This window comes from Corythoichthys intestinalis, chromosome 9 (assembly GCF_030265065.1).
Source record: "Corythoichthys intestinalis isolate RoL2023-P3 chromosome 9, ASM3026506v1, whole genome shotgun sequence".
Classification (NCBI taxonomy): domain Eukaryota; kingdom Metazoa; phylum Chordata; class Actinopteri; order Syngnathiformes; family Syngnathidae; genus Corythoichthys; species Corythoichthys intestinalis.
In genome coordinates, this window is record NC_080403.1 from 32,198,021 (window position 1) to 32,218,683 (window position 20,663).

Below are 20,663 nucleotides of genomic sequence, written 5' to 3' on the forward strand. Positions count from 1 at the left end.
ACGAATGTGATTGCACTTTAGTTTACATATTTAAATGTTCAGATATTAAGGTTTGAATGAGGCAAAATAACATGCTTTTTCTCTTAAATATATTGTCATAATCATTTGTTTCAGATGTACTGTAATTATTTTCTGTATAAAAATCAATTTGGTGTTCAAAAAGTCTTTTTTCAAACTTGAGTCTTGAAAAAGAGGGGGTCATCTTATAATCAGGTCTGTCTTATATTCGGGCCAATACGGTAATAATGGTAATTCTATTCTTACAACATATGGGATGACAATCTAAATAACCTATATAACTGAAGTCATTATATAATGCAAAAATTCGTGCCTATGCAAACCTACGCCCTTGGAGTAAATAAATGTACAAATTAATAAAATGCTCATGAAAACTAAATTATTAAATGAACCCAAAATGAAGTAAGTAATATCATACCAGGGTTGGAAATGCCGCTGTGACATATATGGCACATAGGGATTTCAGTATGATGTGACCTATTTGTCACAATAAGAAAATGGCCAAAAAAAAAAAAACATCTAATTAATTTAGCATATCTGGTAAATTCAGTTGAAGTATGTTCTTATCAATTAAAAGTGTACTGAACAAATACAAACCTAAAATAATGTGAAAGAAAGGTTAATACAATTTTACCATCCTATGCTATGCTGTGGGATCAGCATCCCGCTAAAACAGAAATACACTCTTGTTACTTTTATTTCGGTAACACTTTACAATAAGCGTCCCTTAATTAACATTAGTTAATGCATTTTTAGACAATAACTCATGTTTAAGTAACATGACAATAATTCATTTAATCCCTTAACATTTATTAATGTATAAACATGAGGTGATGCATTAGTGAATGCTTTTTAAGACAATAACTAATGTTTAAGTAACATTACAATAATTAATATAATTGCTTATCTAACAGTTATCAATGTATTAATTAACATAGGTTAATGCATTAGTTAATGCATAACTAGACAGTAACTAATAGTTTGGTAAAATTAAAAATATATTTAGGCCTATATAGGGTTTAGGGTTTGTTAACTTAAGCATTTATAATTTCTTAGTTAAGGGACACATGTGCTACACTTTACAATAAGGGTCCAAAAAGCATTCAGTAATGGTTAATTAAGGTTAAGTTATACTAAAGAGGTACGTTCACGTGAAATAATAACATACTTAAGGTTAGGTTATAATATAAAATATATGTAATGTATACTGGTACTACTAAGTGATTGTTGTTTTAAAATGAGAAACATTGCTCTGTGAGTCCTTGGGTGCTGCTAACCTAACCCTAAGTATGGTATTATTTCACGTGAACATACCTCATAAGTATTACTTAACCTTAATTAACCATTACTCAATGTTTTTTGGACCCATATTGTAAAGTGTAGCACATGTGTCCCTTAACGAAGAAATTATAAATGCTAAATTAACAAACCCCAACCCTAAACCCAAAACCCTACCCCTAAATAGGCCTATGTATATTTATAATTTTACCAAACCATTAGTTACTCTCTGGTTATGCATTAACTAATGCATTAACTCATGTTAATTAATATATTAATAAATGTTAGATAAGCAATTATATTAATTATTGTCATGTTACTTAAACATTAGTCATCGTCTAAAAATGCATTAACTAATGTTAATTAAGGGACACTTAATGTAAAGTGTTACCTTTATTTCATTGTAATTACATTGTAACGCATTGCCTGCCATTGACAAGGACAATTCATTTAAACTGGGAGGTTTGGCATTGAGTGATCATGTTTCAGTGCCATTGTCGCCGCTAGATGTTCTATCCATTTTGACCTCGAAGGTTCGCAGCTTGCCAGCCTCCACCTGCCAAAACGTATTGTATATTTAATAGTGTACAATCTATCATCTAGCGTACACCCGTGGTCAAAATTTTTGAGACTTTTCACCATTCATTTGAATGCTGAAGAGTTTCAAAACCTTTGACCAAGGGTTTCCAATCTAGCATTGGCAGCCAATGAGTTAAATGGGTGCCCTATAAAAGCTTAATACTTTTAAAAGGAGGAAAAAGTTAATGTAAAAAGCCAGGAATGGCACAGAGAAAATTGTGTGTGCGTGTCTGTGTGTATACTGTCCCAGTAGGCCCTGCGTGGCAGAGATAAGAGCACTGCCTACACTCAAGTTGATTTCCTGGGAATTTGTCAGTCAGGCTTCAGAATTTACTAGTGACACATCGCAGTAGATGAATGCCATCCCACTATAAGTGTCCCATGTCTGGTAAATCCATGCCTGTGTTGCTTGTGTCAGACTACCTGAGTGAGTCCATGTATGTGCATGTATGCGAAAGCGCTGACGTTTATCGGTGTGTGTGTGTGTGTGTGTATGTGTTTGTGTGTAAATGTTGTGTGTGACAGCGTTTAATTCCTGGCCTCCTCCTTTCATCTTGATAAGTACTTATCTAAACGGAGCAGCCCACTCACAGAGCAACCCAAGCCACATCCCTGCCCAGTTGTTCTCCTCTCACCGACACATGCTCACCATTGCCCTTATGTACTACCATTTCACATGAGCAAAATCACCCCTTCAGTGAAAGTAGAGCATTCATTTAGATAGCACTATGAAAATAATGAACATATTATTCAATTACCACTCAAATCTGAGCGTTATCTGTCAGCGTTCAATATGATGTGACGATATGCATGCGATATGGCTCCCTTTAGATACCTTGTGTGAATGATATCAAAAAATGTTTACTTTTTTTTTAATGATTTATGAATAAACTATCACCTTAGAAACTTTCACTTCAACGTTTACATCCTAATGTCTCACGCAATCTGTGGTAAAAATAAAGTGTTGTTGCTGAAGACTTTTGAAAGGCGAATTTTTACAAGACTTAGGGCCCAAGTACACCAGATGCATGATCGTTGCGGTTCCGGTCCGACTCCGGTAAAAAATAGCGCCGGAGCCAATCCGTTCCCATTATATCCTATTGTTCAACGTATACCGGCCGCGTCAGTGCTCCGGATTGCCTGCGGAAATAGCCTATACCATCCGGCACGCTGTGGCTATTTCCTATTTTTGTCGGGCGGAGCTGCAAAATGGGCGGAGCTGGGCCTGGACATAACAGCCCAGTTGCTTATTCATGGTTTAAACACTAGCCAACATGGACGACGAACGTTTCATCATGGAGGTGGAAAGTCACAAAGTGATATATGATGCAGCAGATCGTTATTATAAGGACAGCATTAAAAGGGAAGCTGCAAGGTGTCCTATTATGTGTGTTTTTCCGGCAATGATATCAAACACACGACGTGCTGACAACTTTGAGCAGAGGGGAAAAAAGCAGCGTATCTGAAAGTGGCTCCACTGCAGAAATTCTCGTGCCCGGCGCACACACAATGTCGGTTTGTATACAGAGTCGAGGGGGAAATGTACGAAAGAGAATAAAGAGACACCCACAAGTTTCGACCTGGTGGTCTATTCAAGACGTTTCACTTTCTTTCCTACATTTTACTTGACTTTTCATTGAAAAACCAACAGTTTGCGCCGGGCACAGGAATCTGCAGTGTTGAGACACCAATTCCAAGTATGCTGTTTTTTAGTTCGTGTAGTATATAATTTGCTATCCATTTTATAAATATTACAGAATATTTAACAGTTGTTTATAACAGCTCTATGGGATGTTATGTGCCATGAATTTTAAATGTGCACAAATATATAAACCCACCGACACAACCAAGGGCATAATAGGGCCCCGCCCCCCCCACACGGAGCCCTGATCTCAACATGATGCAGTCAATCTGGAATTAAGAGACAGACATAACTAAAATATCAATATGCAAAGAAAAAATGTGCTCTCTCTCTGCTTCTCTGATGAGTGTAGACCCCGTGTGTTTTTCGTTGTTATAAATGGCACATTACAGCACGCGATCACGCGAGCGCTCACGAGGGAACGGGGTTGGCGGACCGCAGCCGTGCGCAGCCGGTATGATTTGCCTGTTTTTGACGTACTGCGTGGCACGCAGTCAACACTGAACCGGACCGGAACCGTAACGATCATGCATCTGGTGTATTTGGGCCCTTAGAAGTTTTAAGAAAAAAAATCTGATTACTTTGCCAATTCTAATTGGATTTCAAACACTTGCGCCGTCTTTTAACCTTAATGTCTGGTTTCGTTGAAATAGATCATTTATTTGTACAGATAGAATTTACAATATAGCGATTGTCTTGTTTCTCAGTGGATTCTGCAAGTATCCAATGTAGCATTTTTAAAACTTCCACAATAATAAACATGTTAACAGTTGCCATTAGGGGTGTGAAAAAATATTAAAATGGTAATATATCGTGATACTTTCTATCCCAAAAGGTTATCGATATGCTCCCGCCAAGAATCGAGATATTGTTTTAAAAAGGTGTCAATGTCTAAAAACAAAAAGAATTAAAAAGGAACCAACAAGTTGCTACCAAAATCTTCCAGCGTAATAGTGTCTCAGTAAACTCTAAATCTGCATTGACGGTGCTCGACGCCCAATCCATTTAGACTTGGAAGGTTCGTTCATTCAAAACCGGAGCATTCACAGTCATTTTGTCTGATTTTCAGGACATTTACAGGTCACTTGCTGTTCATTTTAGGGCATTTACGGGTCATTTCCTGTTGAGTTTTAGTCACTTCTTATTCATTCGGGTGATTCCCAGGTCATTTAATAAAATAAACAGGAAGTGACCCATAAAATACCCCAAAATTAACAGGAAGTAACTGAAAATCAACAGGTGGATGACCTTAAATGGCCCAAAATTACCTCATTGTCTGGCGTTGGCTGCCACCGACGGCCATAGGCGTTCAATCCATTTGAAGTGGGAGGGTGGCAGCGAATGAACATTCGCTGCCACCCTCCCACTTCAAATGGATTGGACATCTACTAGTGATAAAATCATTCCAATTCACAGCAGAAGCTTGTTTTCTGTTTATTAGTTAATTGTAGAATATCCTACAATTATTTCCTGAGCAATGTATCGATAATCGTTGTATCGCCATGTCGTCAGATCATCGTTATCGTGAGCTTTGTATCGCAAATCGTATCGTATCGTGAGGTACCAAGAGGGTCCAGACTCCTAGTTGCCATGTTCATTTCTTAAAACAGCTACCCGAGAGGGGAAAAAAAACACAGTTTTTATTGAATGTAAAATTAACACTCAGTTTAACCATCTCAACAACAACTGGCTGGCTGGTGAAGCTCCACAAACAGTTCCTATAAACAAAGTTGAGTTGGAAAAAGATGATTTCCAATTTGTCTTGTCCTCTGCAACCACACAACTTATCAGTGTGGCTAAATTGCCACACTTTGCACAAATGCTCAATGAGTAAACTTTTTCTTCTACCCCTAATTTCCCTGAAAACTATAAATGAACAAAGAGAGTCATGGTACTGCTTTGACTATCAAATGGCCACCACAGTCTGGATCTGTGTGCATCCAGGCCCATGTCATATCAGACCGTATCTCACGGCGTCAGTGTTTTGCATCGACATGTCAGAGAAATCAGTCTTTATGCTTATATTTTTCTCTCAAACTCAGGTGAAACACCCAAATAGTCGTTCGGTCAAAATGCAGTTAAATTTCCATTGCATAACTCTGACATAATCCGCATGTTTGATTGAATAAAGGGATGTTTACTTTTGGGGATTCTTAATATCATTTTGAATATTAATAATTGCAATTGCGGAATTGCTTACAATATAATAGAAAATTTCATCAAACCAATTTGAAGATCATTTAAATTCCCTTTTTTTTTTGCAGCTTTTAAAGTGCTTCTGGAGCCTTTTCTGGGAGGTGTGTCTCTCTCTGAAAGTTGTCCCCAATCCCTCCCACGAATCGTAGGCCCTCAATGTTACTGCTGGTTGGAGAAACTTTTTTTTTCTTTTAGTCAAGGTCAGTGAAGTTGTGGCACCCTCCATCTGGCAGAACACACTTCATTCTACACATTTAAGCTCAGTTCGACTTTTGACTCCCTTGACAGTTACATCTCGTAAGGTAGGTCAACTCACACACATACGAGTCACTATCAGCCGTGGCTATTGATGAGAATAATTATGTTTGTGCATCTCAAGTGTCACCTTAAGGAGTTTCCAATTGTTGAATTAGGTAATTGTAGATACATAGTACTTTAGTAATAATCTAAAAACCCAACTGTAGTAGTTAGTTTAAAAACACAAGCATAAATATAAAATATACACAGTATGTGTATAATAAATGTACTATTTGTCATAGTATACACAATGTTAGTTAAATTTAATCTAGGGTTGCTCATGTAGTTCAATATACTGTATATTGTGAGTACAAAGATGTATCCTTAAATATATTTTCTTTTAATCGGCTGGATGATTCCATTATTTGTATATGTTGACACATTTCGACCACTATATCAGATATACTGTCTCCTGCTCTCGTGGGTCATCAACTGCACATCCGGTGCCAACATGTCATTTTTCAAAGAAGCTTTTGCAAGCAATAATACATACAATACAATGCTTAAAGCAACACTAGGTAGCTTTTCAACCTTTACAAAACATGTTTATCAATTTTCAATTTTTATCAATCAAATTTATCAAACATTTGTTTGACATGTTGACCAACAACTAGTTGAATGACACCTCTTTTATATCTTGAGAGGGTCTGTATCGCTTTCACTGGCAATAATTAACTACAAATGTGCTGATTACTTTGCGAAATACGTCACTTCCGTTCATTATCAAGACGGAAGTCGATGCGAACGCTTTCGCACGAATTCTGCAAAGATGGCAGAGTGACAAAGGAGACAAAATGTTTTGTCTGAGGAGGCAAAAAAAGAGGCTCCCTGGATATACAGAATAAACATTGGCCCGGCTTTAACTTGCTGCCCCCCCCCCCCCACCCCCGCTACCTTAACCGAACTCGTCAGCGCTGGCGACAGTAAGCCACACGGTTGCTAACAGTCATATGCTATTGTTTAGCCACAACTGGATTCATTACCCTATTACCAGGGGGGAAAGTGGGCCAGAACGGTCAGGAACGCAGTTCCGGTATGAGATTCAGGGCCAGAACATAGTTCTGGTACACGGTGCTTTGATTCCAAAAAATATGATGGCAACTGTCAAAACGCTATGTCAAAAAAAAAAAAAATTGCTAAGCTGCCACACATGCATTTCATCTCCAAGAAGAAAACAATCTACCAACATCAGATTTACATACACAAGTGTTAACAACAAGCATAATAAAGTGCTTGTGTAGCGTAATCCGTTTCCACCGATATTTATTATTTATTTTATTCCACGGATGGCATGGAGGTTTCCCCAGCTGCTGCAGTTATCTGAGTCGATTATGAGTCACGTCAGTGCGAAAGCACGCAGCAAAGCAAAACGCCTGGGCTCATTTATCCGTTCAATTGGCTGACATACTGACATGTGATCAGCAGAGATAGTTAGCTCTGATTGGGTTAAATCTGCATGTTTTCTGGAACAGCAAAAAAAAAAAAAAAAAAAAAAGTTGTTAAATGGATGCGACAAAAAAGGGCAATGCAACAGAAAATGGATCAAATCTTTAAGGGCAAGGAAAGAGTTGACGAGACTTATTTATCATATTTAGTTTTATCTGCTCATTTTTGGGCCAAAAAAGGAAAGGTCAAAGATAAGCAGGCAACTTTGCACAATGTCACTTACAGCTACAAATCAAGTCAGAAACCTTTGCGTAATTATTGACTCAGACCTAAAATTTGATAGCCATCTAAAGTCCGTCACTAAATCCGCTTATTACCACCTAAAAAATATAACCAGAATTAAGAGGCTTCTGACTCAACAAGACATGGAAAAACTTATGCATGCATTCATTTTCAGCAGATTGGACTATTGCAACGGTATATTTACGGGTCTTGATAAAAAATCAGTCAGGAAGCTGCAGCTAGTACAGAATGCTGCAGCCAGAGTCCTCACAAATACAAGGAAGCTGGACCACATTACATCGGTTTTGAAATCGCTACACTGGCTTCCAGTGAGTCAAAGGATAGACTATAAAATACTACTGCTCGTCTACAAAACACTTAATGGCCTTGGACCAAAATACATGCTTGACTTGTTAGATTCCTATGAGACATCTAGACCCTAAGGTCGTCTGGAACGGGTCTTCTGCATATTCCAAGAACAAGAACCAAGCAGGGTGAGGCAGCATTTAGTTATTATGCTGGAACAAGTTACCTGAACGTCTGAAGTATGCTCAAACTGTTAGCTCCTTTAAATCAGGGCTAAAAACGCTTTTGTTTAGCACTGCATATCCATAACTGGCTATATATTTCAATCTACCTGCTTTCTATTCCTCTTGTGCTTATCTCCATTGCTGATTTCAATTATTATTAGTAGTAGTAGTTTTTGTTATATTTTTGTTTTATTTTTATTTATTTATTTTTATTCTATTTGTGATTAAATGCGATCTTTTGTCTTGGTTTTTACGTTGTATTGATTTAAATGTGATTTTTATGATCTTCATGTGATGTAAAGCACTTTGAATTGCCTTGTGTTGAATTGTGCTATATAAATAAATTTGCTTTGCCTTGCCTTGCCTTGCCTTGCTCTGATGGGGAGGTTCAGAACATCTTAGTTGTCGATGTGCACTTTGGACATATAGTTGTTCATGTATGTTAAGCTACTTATTCATTTCCTTATGATGTAAAAAAAAAAAAAAAAAAAAAGAGTCAATGTTTACGCGATCTTCAAAATATATTCCATTTCATTCTGCATAATATAAGTCATTTGTACTTATTTTTCTGAATGTATTTTAACTATATCTTTATTATTTGAAAAAAACAAAGAAAGCAAAAGTAAATGTTTACATTAACTTCAATTGTAAGATACATCCTATGTTATTAAGTAGTTAAAATTGAGATTTGGCATTGAGGATGTGAGGATGTGAGGGAAATAAAAATGAGGAAAATCAGTTTTTGTATGTATTATAGAAATAACTGTGGCAAAAGTTTTCTTTGCATTTCAGTAGTTTTAGGGTGCTGTTCATTCCATCTGCGGGTGACCGGGAGATCATGATTTTACGACACTGTGCGGGTGTGCGCAGGTCCTCATGGGAAACGCAGTCTTCTTAAAGGCAAAACACTACCACTTTTGTCCACCGGCATCGCAAAAATTGAAAAAAACTGAAAAGTTACCTTGTGTTGCTTTAATTGTACACTCGCTATTGTTGTCAAATCAAATTCAACCCTCAACAGATGCTCAAAAACACTAGAAATTCCACATTAAAACTGAAATTTATTATTGTACGTACTAAAACTATTATGTTTTGCTAACTTCATCACTTTAACTTACTTGAACAGCGCCTTGTAATATCGAATATTTTCCATTATAAATATTATCATATTACAAATTTTTCAGGTGTCTAGTTCAAGGTCAAATGTTGTTCCTTACACAAGAAGGGTTAAACCTACACACCCATCTATTCTGTTCTAAAATGACTTTGTGTGAAAGACCAACTACACCCTGGGCTTGTAGATAATGAATCACAGATCAAATACAGTATAGCCAAAAACAACCATATGTTGCTTAATAACGTTCATGTCATCATCACAAATTGCGACTGACTGGGTTAAAACAAATTATTCGATCCAAAGATAAAAACCAGAAAATACAGCCAAATAAAATACATATCAAACACAGAACTAAATGTGATGGCTCACTTTATCCTAAATCATGACTGAGATCAATAACGCGACATGTACTAATTGCAGCACAGGTCTCGCCCAAGCAGCATGGAAGACTCTTCAGACCCATCTACTTGGGTGTCCTCATCAATATTGGGCTCAGATCCTCTAGCAGCCTTTTCCTCTGAGTCTAGTCTTCTGCCACCAGGCGAAGACGCAGATGCGTTCTTCTCCAGCCAGGACACGGACTACACTAACCTGTCCACCTTCTTCTCCAACTCGAATCAGAGTCGAACACCATCCACCTACAGGAACAGCTCAAGTCAGTGCTGACTTATTTATTCTAACAAACACCCTTTTAATGACCCAAAAGGCTTTACCTGACCTCTGCTTTGTTTTAAAGTCCGCCAGGTGTTCACCTCCCCGAGTCTCCTCAGCAACCTCCAGTTGCTGGACGGGCCCACCAATCACTCCCTGGGCTCACCGTACAATCCTCCAGACACCACCTGGACCAGCAGCCCTTTGACCAAAACTACACTCCCGACCTCTCTGTACACGGGGGTATCCTCAATTCTCACTCCTTCCAGGGATGGATACTCTTCTCCTAATAGGGAGACCAGGGAAAGTCCTCAGCCACAGGAAGCCCTCAAGGCTGAGCGCATGAGCCCATTAGGAGGGTCGACGTCCTGCAGCGGTTTTCTAAATCTGACCCCTGCTGTCGGAAGCATGTACACACAGACGTCTCACTCGCATACACATATGCTGAGCCCTTACAACCCATACTTAACAGGCACGCAGGAGTACACACCAGTCAACTACTACAACAGCCCCAGTGCCTGGATAAACCCCACGTACTCCCCAAAACTTCGCAACAAAATGAGAATATCCACGCCAGGTGAGAATAAAGGTTGCCAGAAAGTCACAAGGCACATACAGATAAATGAACAGAGACTGTAGTATGAAAAACTATCTGAACCTTTTGCAATTTCTCACATTTCTGCATAAAATCACCATCAAATCTTTGTCAAAATCACACAGATGAAAATACAGTGTCTGCTTTAACTGAAACCACCCAACCATTTATAGGTTTTCATATTTTAATGAGGATAGCATGCAAACAATGACAGAAAGGGGAAAAATAAGTAAGTGAACAATCACACTTAATATTTTGTGCCCCTCCCATTTAGCAGCAATAAGTTCAACCAGACACTTCCTGTAGCTTCAGGTCAGTCTGGCACATCGACCAGGACTAATCTGGACCCATTCGTCTCTACAAAACTGCTGTAGTTCAGTCAGATTTCTGGGATACCTGGCATGAATCGCTGTCTTTAGGGCATTCCACACCACAGCATCTCAATGGGGTTGAAGTCTGGACTTTGACTTGGCCACTCCAGAACGTGTATTTTGTTCTTCTGAAACCATTCTGAAGTTGATTTACTTCTGTGTTTTAGATCATTGTCTTGTTGCAGCATCCATCTTCTTTTTAGCTTCAACTGTCTGATAGACAGCCTCAGGTTTTCCTGCATAACATCCTGAAAAACTTTTAAGTTCATTCTTCCACTAATGATTGCAAGTTGTTCAGGCCCTGAGGCAGCAAAACAGCCCCAAATCATGATGCTCCCTCCACCATGCTTCATGGTGGGGATGAGGTGTAGATGTTGGTGAGCTGTTCCATTTTTCATTTTCCATTTTGTGTCTCAAACAATTCAACTTTGGTTTCATCACTCCACAAAATATTTCCCCAAAACTTCTGTGGAGTGTCCATGTGCCTTTCTGCGAAAATTAAACGAGCAACAATGTTTTTTTTTTTTTTTTAGACAGAAGTGGATTCCTTCGTGGCATCCTCCCATGAAAACCATTCTTGGCCATAGTTTTACATTTAGTTGATGTGTGCACAGAGATATTGGACTGTGCCAGTGATTTTTTTGTAAGTCTTTAGCAGACACTCTAGGGTTGTTGTTTTTTTTTTTACCTTTCTGTGTATTCTGCACTGAACTCTTGGCGTCATCTTTGGTAGACAGCCACTCGTTGGGAGAGAAGCAACAGTGCCAAACTCTCTCCATTTGTAAACAACGTCTCTGACTGTCGATTGATGAACATCCAGACTCTTAGAGATGGTTTTGTATCCTTTCCCAGCTTTATACAAGTCAACAATCCTTGATCGCAGGTCTTCAGACAGCTCTTTTGACCGAGCCATGATGCACACCAGACAATTCTTCTCATCAAGACATTTATTACCAGGTGTGTGTTTTATAGTGGGCAGGGCAGCTTTAAACCACTCATCAGTGAATGGGCACACACCTGACTTAAAATGTTTGGTAAAAATTGGTTTCAATTGCTCTTTAAGTCTACTTAGGCAGAGGGTTCACTTACTTATTTTCCCCCTTCTGTAATTGTTTGTGTGTTATCCTCAAAATATGAAAACCTATAAATGGTTGGGTGGTAAAGCAGACACTGTATTTTCATCTGTGTGATTTTGATAAAGATCACATTTGATGGTGATTATATGCAGAAATGTGAGAAATTCTGAAAGGTTCAGATACTTTTTCATACCACTGTAAATTAGTCTTCCAAGCCCTTCACAACAGTAAAAAAAAATATTGAAACGAAAGGAGAGAAAATAAAACAATAAACAGTTATGAGTTAGATTGTTAGAATTTGATTTGATTTTAGCATGATTTGTGTCGAATTAACTTGATATATTCCCGAGCCGATCACGTGATTGGAAATTGGGCCCGATCATGTTATTTTTAGAAGATTGGAATCGGAAAGCACTACAAAGCAACAAAATAATCAAGGTACACAAGAATATCACCAAAAAAGACACAAAAATGCTTTGTTTTGCACTACCAACATTTTTAGAACAATTAGAAAAAAATATCAGGTTTTAAGATTTTTTTTAAGGTACATATACAATGCAGTGGAATAATCATAATGTACACATGGATATTGCCCAAACAAACAAAAAAAACATGTTTGTACTACGCCTCATGACTGCCATTCATTCATTCATTCATTGAATGAACGAATGCTAAAAGGTATTAAATGTCTAGTGCTGTGAACGGCACTGGAAGGAGAGCATTGACAGCCGGTCAATTTTAAATGAATTGGCAGTCGATCGTTGTCAACGACATGCAATGAGTTAATTTTGGGTTACTTCCTTGTTAATTTTCAGGTACTTAATCATCACTTTCTGTTGATTTTGGGTCACCTCCGTTACGTTTTGGATCATTTCATCTTGATTTTGGGGCATTTCAGGATCACTTCCTGTTCATTGGCCACTTCCTTTTTATTTTGGGGTATTTCTGTGCCGCTTCTTGTTGATTTTTGGTCTCTTTCTATTGGTTTGGGGCACTTACGGGTTACATTGTGTTGAATTTGGATCATTTTGTGATAATTTGGTGGTATTCCTGGGTCACTTCCTGTTAATTTGTGGGTCACTTTGTGTTTTGGGGAAATTCGAGGATTTTTGGGGGGGGTCAAACTTTTTGCAGGTCCAAATTGAAAATCAAAAGGATTGAATGGACATGTTTTTGTGGGAGTTGAATGTGCCATTAGAAATAAATGGGGTAATTGAAAATGTATGGGGAATTTTCGGTGCAATTGTTTGTTTTTGCCAAAGACTGGCTGATAACTTTTACGCACCTTGATTTTGTGTGTGCATTTTGTGAATGGGACAAAAACTATATGACGATAAGTACATTTTTTTTTAAAAATTAACTTTTATGTTTGTGCCATTGGAAATGAATGGTGCTATTTTTGTCCAAAAAAAATCGTTTTTTGCACAACCATGAGCATTGTATCACAGGAATCAGTCAAAGCGTGTGGGCTGTGTGGTAGGACAAAAAGTAAAGGGAGAGTAAAAAATACAAATTATATGTTGAGAGCTTTGTTTTGCAAAGCATCCCCGCTACACTGAAAAAAATAGCTGGTGGATCTACTTGATAAAATATTTGTAACAATTTGCACTTACTGTTATTACGTAAATTTTACTGCAAATTGTTACAATGATTCTATCATGTAAATCCACCAGCTATTTTTTTCAATGTAGCGGGGATTACGTAAAATTTACGTAATAACAGTAAGTGCAAATTGTTACAAAGATTTTATCAAGTAGATCCACCAGCTATTTTTTTCAGTGTAGCGGGGATGCTTTGCAAAACAAAGCTCCCAACATTTAATTTGTATTTTTTATTCTCCCTTTACTTTTCCATTTACTTATCGGGAAAAAAATGGTGGATTTACTTGATAAAATCTTTGTAACAATTTGCACTTAGTGTTATTACGTAAATTTTACTGCAAATTGTTACAATGATTCTATTAAGTAAATCCACCATTTTTTTCAGTGTGTTACTGTGGCATTATACATATATAAATATATAGTATACATCAGGGGTGTCCAAACTTTTTGCAAAGAGGGCCAGATTTGGCGTGGTAAAAATGTGGCTTGTATGTAAAAACCTTGGCTGACGTCCTTTACGTAGAAGAATATATTTAAGCAAAATTTAGCAAGCCATTCAGTGTGTCACATTTGCTTTATTATTTTTTTTAATGAATAATTTCAACAATCTCGCAACTAGCCTTTGCGGCGTTCACTTTCGACTCTTGGGCTCTTGCGAAATACTACTGCTGTGAAATTAAACTAGCTTCAAGTTGCTTCAATTTCTTGCTGCGTATCTTCCCTGTAATCTTGTCGTACATGTCAGCGTGTCTTGTTTGGTAATATCGCCTCACATTGAAATCTTTAAAAACAGCGACTGTCTCATTGCAAATGAGGCAAGACACAGTTGTTGTGTATTTTAGTGAAGAAATAGTCCAATTTCCACCTATCCTTGAAGCGTCGGCCGTCACAGTCAACTTTTTTTTGTTGATTGTCGCCATTTTAGAAAACTGGAAGTAGAGGGTCACACGGAGTAATGTTGCTTAGCCCTTAAATACCTGCAACATGAACCAATTATCAGAGAATCCCAACATTTGAAAAATAAGGTCCTAATGAAACCTTTTTTTTCCAATTTGTGAAAAGAAAAGTCAAAATGAATATGTGTAATAAGCGCTCTAATATCGATAACCCATGCTAAATCATGTTTTTTTTCTCATGGAACCTGCAGATGCATGTGTCGACTTGCATCCATCATTTTTTTTCTCAAAAAGAAATGTCAAAATTCTAAATTAGTCTGAAAATCATAACATTTTAGGTGTATCAAATGCGATACATTTTACAATAAAGGGTTAAAGTGCTGCTGCCTTTTAGTGGGGAAATGAGGAGCAGCATTTCGTGTGTAAGCTACTTCATTTGCTGGTTGCAGTACTGCTGACCAATTTATTAAGTCTGTGTGCGGGCCAAATGTTATTGATTTTATGACAGAGGCTGGGGGCCGGATGAAATTTGACCACGGGTCGCATTTGGCCGCCAGGCCGGACTTTGGACATGTCAGGTATACATCTTTAAATGATTAATTTAAAATTTGAGAGATAATAATGTCGCAATTGCACCTGAACATTTTACACTTAAAAATTAATGTTATCTCCTCATTTTAAATTAAGATTTTTGAAATGCTGTGCATTATTTTACATTTACAATTTTCCAGCAATCTTTTAATATGGCAGTCCAATAAAAATATGTTGCAATATATACGAATATGTTGCTTGCGACTGGTCCCCAGGTTTGGCTATCCTTGTTTTACAGCATTAGTAAAGGCAATTGGATTTCATCCAAGATCTTTAAAATGTGATATAACATCTAAGAAAACGTCTAAATTGGCTTTCACACATGTATGTTTAAACAGAGGCCAGAGAATGTGTTAACTGTGGAGCTACAGCAACCCCTCTGTGGCGCCGCGACGGCACGGGCCACTACTTGTGTAACGCCTGTGGACTGTACCATAAGATGAATGGCCAGAACAGACCCCTGATCCGACCCAAGAAGAGATTGGTATATAATTAGTTAATAAGGCACTTTTATAGGGTTGGCTTCCTAAAATAAAGAACTAACTTTGTTTTTCAGATTGTCAGCAAACGTGCTGGCACACAGTGTGCTAACTGTCACACCAGCACGACAACACTGTGGAGGCGCAATGCAAATGGCGAACCTGTGTGCAACGCTTGTGGACTCTACTTTAAACTGCACAATGTGAGTTATTTAGTCATAACGTGTTTATATATATGATTTCATTTCCCTGACAGTAACTCACAAATTAAACATTTTTTACAGGTCAACCGACCCCTCACTATGAAAAAAGATGGCATTCAAACTCGCAACAGGAAAGTGTCCAACAAGAACAAGAAGAGTAAGAAGGCAGCCATGCTGGATCCGTTTGCAGAGGTCGCTCAGCCGCATTCACTGGAGGATGGCGGGCCCTTCGCTCTCGGCCCTGCCACTCTTCTGACTTACAGCCACACACCCCACCTCATTCCGGGTCCATCGCCTCTGCACAGCTCTGCTCCCTTACCGTACTCGCACCACTGCAACCCGGGCATGGTGCCCACTTTAGTGTGAATGAGGGTGGGGACCGGGTGGCTCATGATGTAAATATAAGCAAATGTGACTTAACTGTCTTTTGTATTATTCACGGTGTGAAATTATTTGGATGTGATGTCTGTTTACTAAATTTACCATGCAATGTAAGTAAAAGGCAAATAAACAAAATGTGTGAATTTTGTGTTCTGGGACAATGTCTATCTAGTCAACCAATCATCCATGTATTTCTGGTCATGTGGGTTCAGTTGAGATTCAAGTGCATTTAAACTAGATCAAGTGAATGTATGTATAAAATTAAATTTTAAGCACAACCGCTCGTTTTATTCTACAGCGACAAGGCCACCATGATATCGATACACCTTTAATGTCGTAAAATCATGTTGTTAGTACTATGACATCCCATTTGCAGTAGATACATAGACAGATTCATAAACAGAGAAGTGTGAAAGATACATGTGTGACCTGGCACAGCAAAATGAGCCGCAGTGACATATTTTTTGAGGTTTTGGTATAAAATAATCTTTATAATGACCAATCAGTTATTTTTGCTACATTTGAGCTGTGAGAAATTGTGACTTGAAGTTAGGTGGTCCATGCATTTTGAATTTTAAAATTTTTTTAGAAAACAGACTCAGAAATGGCACTTATATTTTATTCGATTTCAATTATATTTTAATTTATACTTGAGAATGAGAATGCTTTATTTTGAACATGACAAGATAAAAGTAATAAACAAACAAACAAATAAAAACAAAACAAAATTGACAAACCAATTATAATACTTGAGATAACAGCAACAATATTTAAGACAATAATAATAATAAATTCTTCAACCCATCACTTGTCCTTAGCAACCAGCATGTTAGTTAGGCCGGACAACTATGGCGTAAGATACCTAGCAAAAAGATTCGTACTCGTATTTACAAATTCATGTTCGTATATAAAAGATTCGTACTCATATTTACGTATTCATGTTTGTATTTAGGCATTTGTAACCACAACATTCTGACGTCGGATTTTTTTGGGAGTGTGTGAATACAACTCTCTTTGAAAAGAAAGTGATTCAATTGCAGGTAAACAACAAAAATTAACACTGTTTTTCAATTATATTTTAATTTATACTTCAACCCATCACTTGTCCTTAGCAACCAGCATGTTAGTTAGGCCGGACAACTATGGAGTAAGATACCTAGCAAAAAGATTCGTACTCGTATTTACAAATTCGTGTTCGTATATAAAAGATTCGTACTCATATTTACGTATTCATGTTTGTATTTAGGCATTTGTAACCACAACATTCTGACGTCGGATTTTTTTGTGAGTGTGTGAATACAACTCTCATTGAAAAGAAAGTGATTCAATTGCAGGTAAACAACAAAAATTAACATTGTTTTACTCATTAAGCCAAATATACAGTGGGGCAAATAAGTATTTAGTCAACCACGAATTGTTGTTCTCCCACTTGATAATATTAGAGAGGCCTGTAATTGTCAACATGGGTAAACCTCAGCCATGAGAGAAAGAATGTGGAAAACAAAAAACAGAAAATCACATTGTTTGATTTTTTAAAGAATTTATTTGCAAATCATGGTGGAAAATAAGTATTTGGTCTATACCAAAAGTTCATCTCAATACTTTGTCAACTTTTTCTGTAACTCGTCACAAGTGCAGGTGATTCAATAGGTCCTACAGAGAGCTGGGACCACAGTAACAAAGGCTACTATCAGTAACACAGTGCGCCGCCAGGGACTGAAATCCTGCACTGCCAGACGTGTCCCCCTGCTGAAGAAAGTACACGTCCAGGCCCGTCTACGGTTCACTAGAGAGCATTTGGATGATCCAGAAGAGGACTGGGAGAATTTGTTATGGTCAGATGAAACCAAAATAGAACTTTTTGGTAGAAACACAGGTTCTCTTGTTTGGAGGAAAAAGAATACTGAATTGCACCATACCCACTGTGAAGCATGGGGGTGGAAACATCATGCTTTGGGGCCGTTTTTCAGCAAAAGGACCAGGACGACTGATCTGTGTACAGGAAAGAATGAATGGGACCATGTATCGAGAGATTTTGAGTGAAAATCTCCTTGCAACAGCAAGGGCATTGAAGATGAGACGTGGCTGGGTCTTTCAGCATGACAATGATCCCAAATATGCAGCCAGGGCAACAAAAGAGTGGCTTCATAAGAAACATTTCAAGGTCCTGGAGTGGCCTAGCCAGTCTCCAGATCTAAACCCCATAGAAAATCTGCGGAGGGAGTTGAAAATCCGTGTTGCCCAACGACAGCCCCAAAACATCACTGCTCTAGAGGAGATCTGCATGGAGGAATGGGCCGAAATACCAGCAACAGTGTGTGAAAAGCCTGTGAAGAGTTACAGAAAACAATGTGATTTTCTGTTTTTTCCCCCACATTCTGTCTCTCATTGTTGAGGTTTAACCATGTTGACAATTACAGGCCTCTCTAATATTTTCAAGTGGGAGACCTTGCACAATTAGTGGTTGACTAAATACTTATTTGCCCCACTCTATCAATAAAAATGCATATTCTAACTGAGGAAAAAGTTAGGACACCCTACAACCTAATAGCTAGTGTTACCCCCTTTTACCTCCGTAACTTCAGTGAGACACTTTTTGTAGCCATCTACCAGTCTTTGACATCAGTCTGATGAAAGTTTGCCCCATCCCTCAATGCAGAATACTTTCAACAGTGACGGATTGTTGAAGTGCGAGAAAACAACATTGTGAGATCAAAAGAGCTGTCTGAGGCCTTCAGAAAGAAGATTGCAGACGCTTATGAGTCAGGTAAGGGATTTCAAAGGTCTCAAAAGAATATAAAACCAGCCATTCCACTGTCCGGCAAATAGTCTACAAGTGGAGGACATTCAAAACAACTGCCAACATGCCTAGGTCTGGCCGTCCAAGTAAGGTTACCCCGAGAGCAGACCGCAAGATGCTAAGTCTCCAAAAACCCTAAAACGTCATCACAAGACCTTCAGCCGGCTCTTGCTACTGTTGATGTGACAGTGCGTGCCTCTACAATCAGAAAAAGACCAGGACTCCTGGAATAATGTTCTTTGGATAGATGAATCTAAAATTAAATTATTTGGAGACCAGAACAGAGGACATATTTGGTGTAAATCCAATACAGTATTTCTGGAAAAGAACCTCATACCAACTGTGAAGCATGGAGGTGGAAGTGTCATGGTTTGGGGATGCTTTGCTAGAGCAGCACCTGGCCAGCTCACCATCATAGAATCCACCATGAATTCTATCGTGTATCAAAGGGTGCTGGAGGAACATGTGAGATTAGCTGTGGAAAAATAACAGCTGAAGAGAAAATGGATCTTGCAACATGACAATGAACCAAAACATAACAAATCCACCAAGGACTGGCTGAAAAGGAAGAATTGGAAAGTCCTGGAATGGCCGAGTCAAAGCCCAGATCTTAATCCCATTGAGATTCTGTGGGTTGACTTCAAATGGGCTGTACATGCAAGAAACCCCTCAAACATCTAACAGCTGAAAGTATTCTGCGTTGAGGATTGGGGCAAACTTTCTTCAGACCAATGTCAAAGAAAGGTAGATGGCAGCAAAAAGTGTCTCACTGAAATTACTTCAGCCAAAGGGGGTAACACTAGCTATTAGGTGGTAGGGTGTCCTAACTTTTTCCTCAGTTAGAATATGCATTTTTGTTTATCTATTTGATTTAATGAGTAAAACCATGTTAAATTTTGTTGTTTGCCTGCAATTAAATCACTTTCTTTTCCAGAGATAAAGAAAAATAAGATCAGACATTGATATGCGAACATTTCTTAATAAAGAACTGAATATTCCATGGGCTGTTCTTATTTTTTCACATGACTGTAACTTCTTTTAAATTTATTGAGTTTTAATTAAGTTCGTTCAACAAAGACTGCAGTAACCCTATAGCAATGTTTGGTTGTATATTCCACGGTGAGAAGCAGAGCAGCTTACACATTCAAGAATGGGCATGGCTGATTAGTTATCAGTAGGACTGCAGACCACGGACCAGTTACCTGCTATTGGCATCACCAGGCTCACACTCCCTGCAGTTAGAAAATGGAGGTTACCAAGTGCTACTCTGCAACCATACAAACCACCTTAAGACTCAAAGTATTTTTAGTACATTTATTACAGTGTTACAGGAAACACTAAAATTGCATTCATTTTGTTGGATTTAAACAAACAGTTTTGTACGGATAATTTAAATTTACACGGACAGACAAACATTTGCAACCATGCGCAAATTACTATCCTTTTAACTTATTCCAATTCTTAAAGCAGTTCTATCATTTATACTGTTTCTCCAACTGCCTATCCCCGAGGTCGGCATCCCAAAATGTTGAATCAGCCATACTGGACAAAAAAAAATAAACAACTGATTATATGTCTGGAGCCGCAAAAAAAATTAAAAGCCCTATGTAAGCCTTATAGTGAAGGCAACACATGCTGCATGTATCTATATTAGCTATTTTAGCCTTCTATGAAAATGACTACCAGTAACTTGG

At 38.1% G+C, this 20,663-nt stretch overlaps 1 protein-coding gene across 2 annotated transcripts; it reads left to right on the forward strand.

The window, feature by feature from the left end:
* Window positions 1-5,891: 5,891 nt before the first annotated feature.
* On the forward strand, window positions 5,892-16,418 carry gata1a (GATA binding protein 1a). Of its 2 annotated transcripts, none has more exons than XM_057844809.1 (6): window positions 5,892-6,015; window positions 9,751-9,980; window positions 10,062-10,553; window positions 15,445-15,590; window positions 15,663-15,788; window positions 15,870-16,418. In XM_057844809.1, exons 2-6 carry the CDS (start codon window positions 9,767-9,769, stop codon window positions 16,152-16,154), a joined length of 1,263 nt encoding a protein of 420 aa, XP_057700792.1. In that variant the 5' UTR covers window positions 5,892-6,015; window positions 9,751-9,766; the 3' UTR covers window positions 16,155-16,418. The 2 variants fall into 2 exon arrangements, with proteins under 2 accessions (XP_057700792.1, XP_057700791.1); XM_057844808.1 differs by having other exon boundaries at window positions 5,898-6,015; window positions 9,746-9,980; window positions 15,870-16,417.
* The last annotated feature ends 4,245 nt before the right edge of the window (window positions 16,419-20,663 follow it).

Excerpts from the sequence above, each read along its gene's own strand:
- gata1a (XM_057844809.1), top strand. The coding sequence starts at position 9,767 with ATGGAAGACTCTTCAGACCCATCTACTTGGGTGTCCTCATCAATATTG. Across the intron at positions 9,981-10,061 it reads CACCTACAGGAACAGCTCAA|TCCGCCAGGTGTTCACCTCC; the intron begins GTCAGTGCTGAC and ends TTTGTTTTAAAG. Across the intron at positions 15,591-15,662 it reads TCCGACCCAAGAAGAGATTG|ATTGTCAGCAAACGTGCTGG; the intron begins GTATATAATTAG and ends TTTGTTTTTCAG.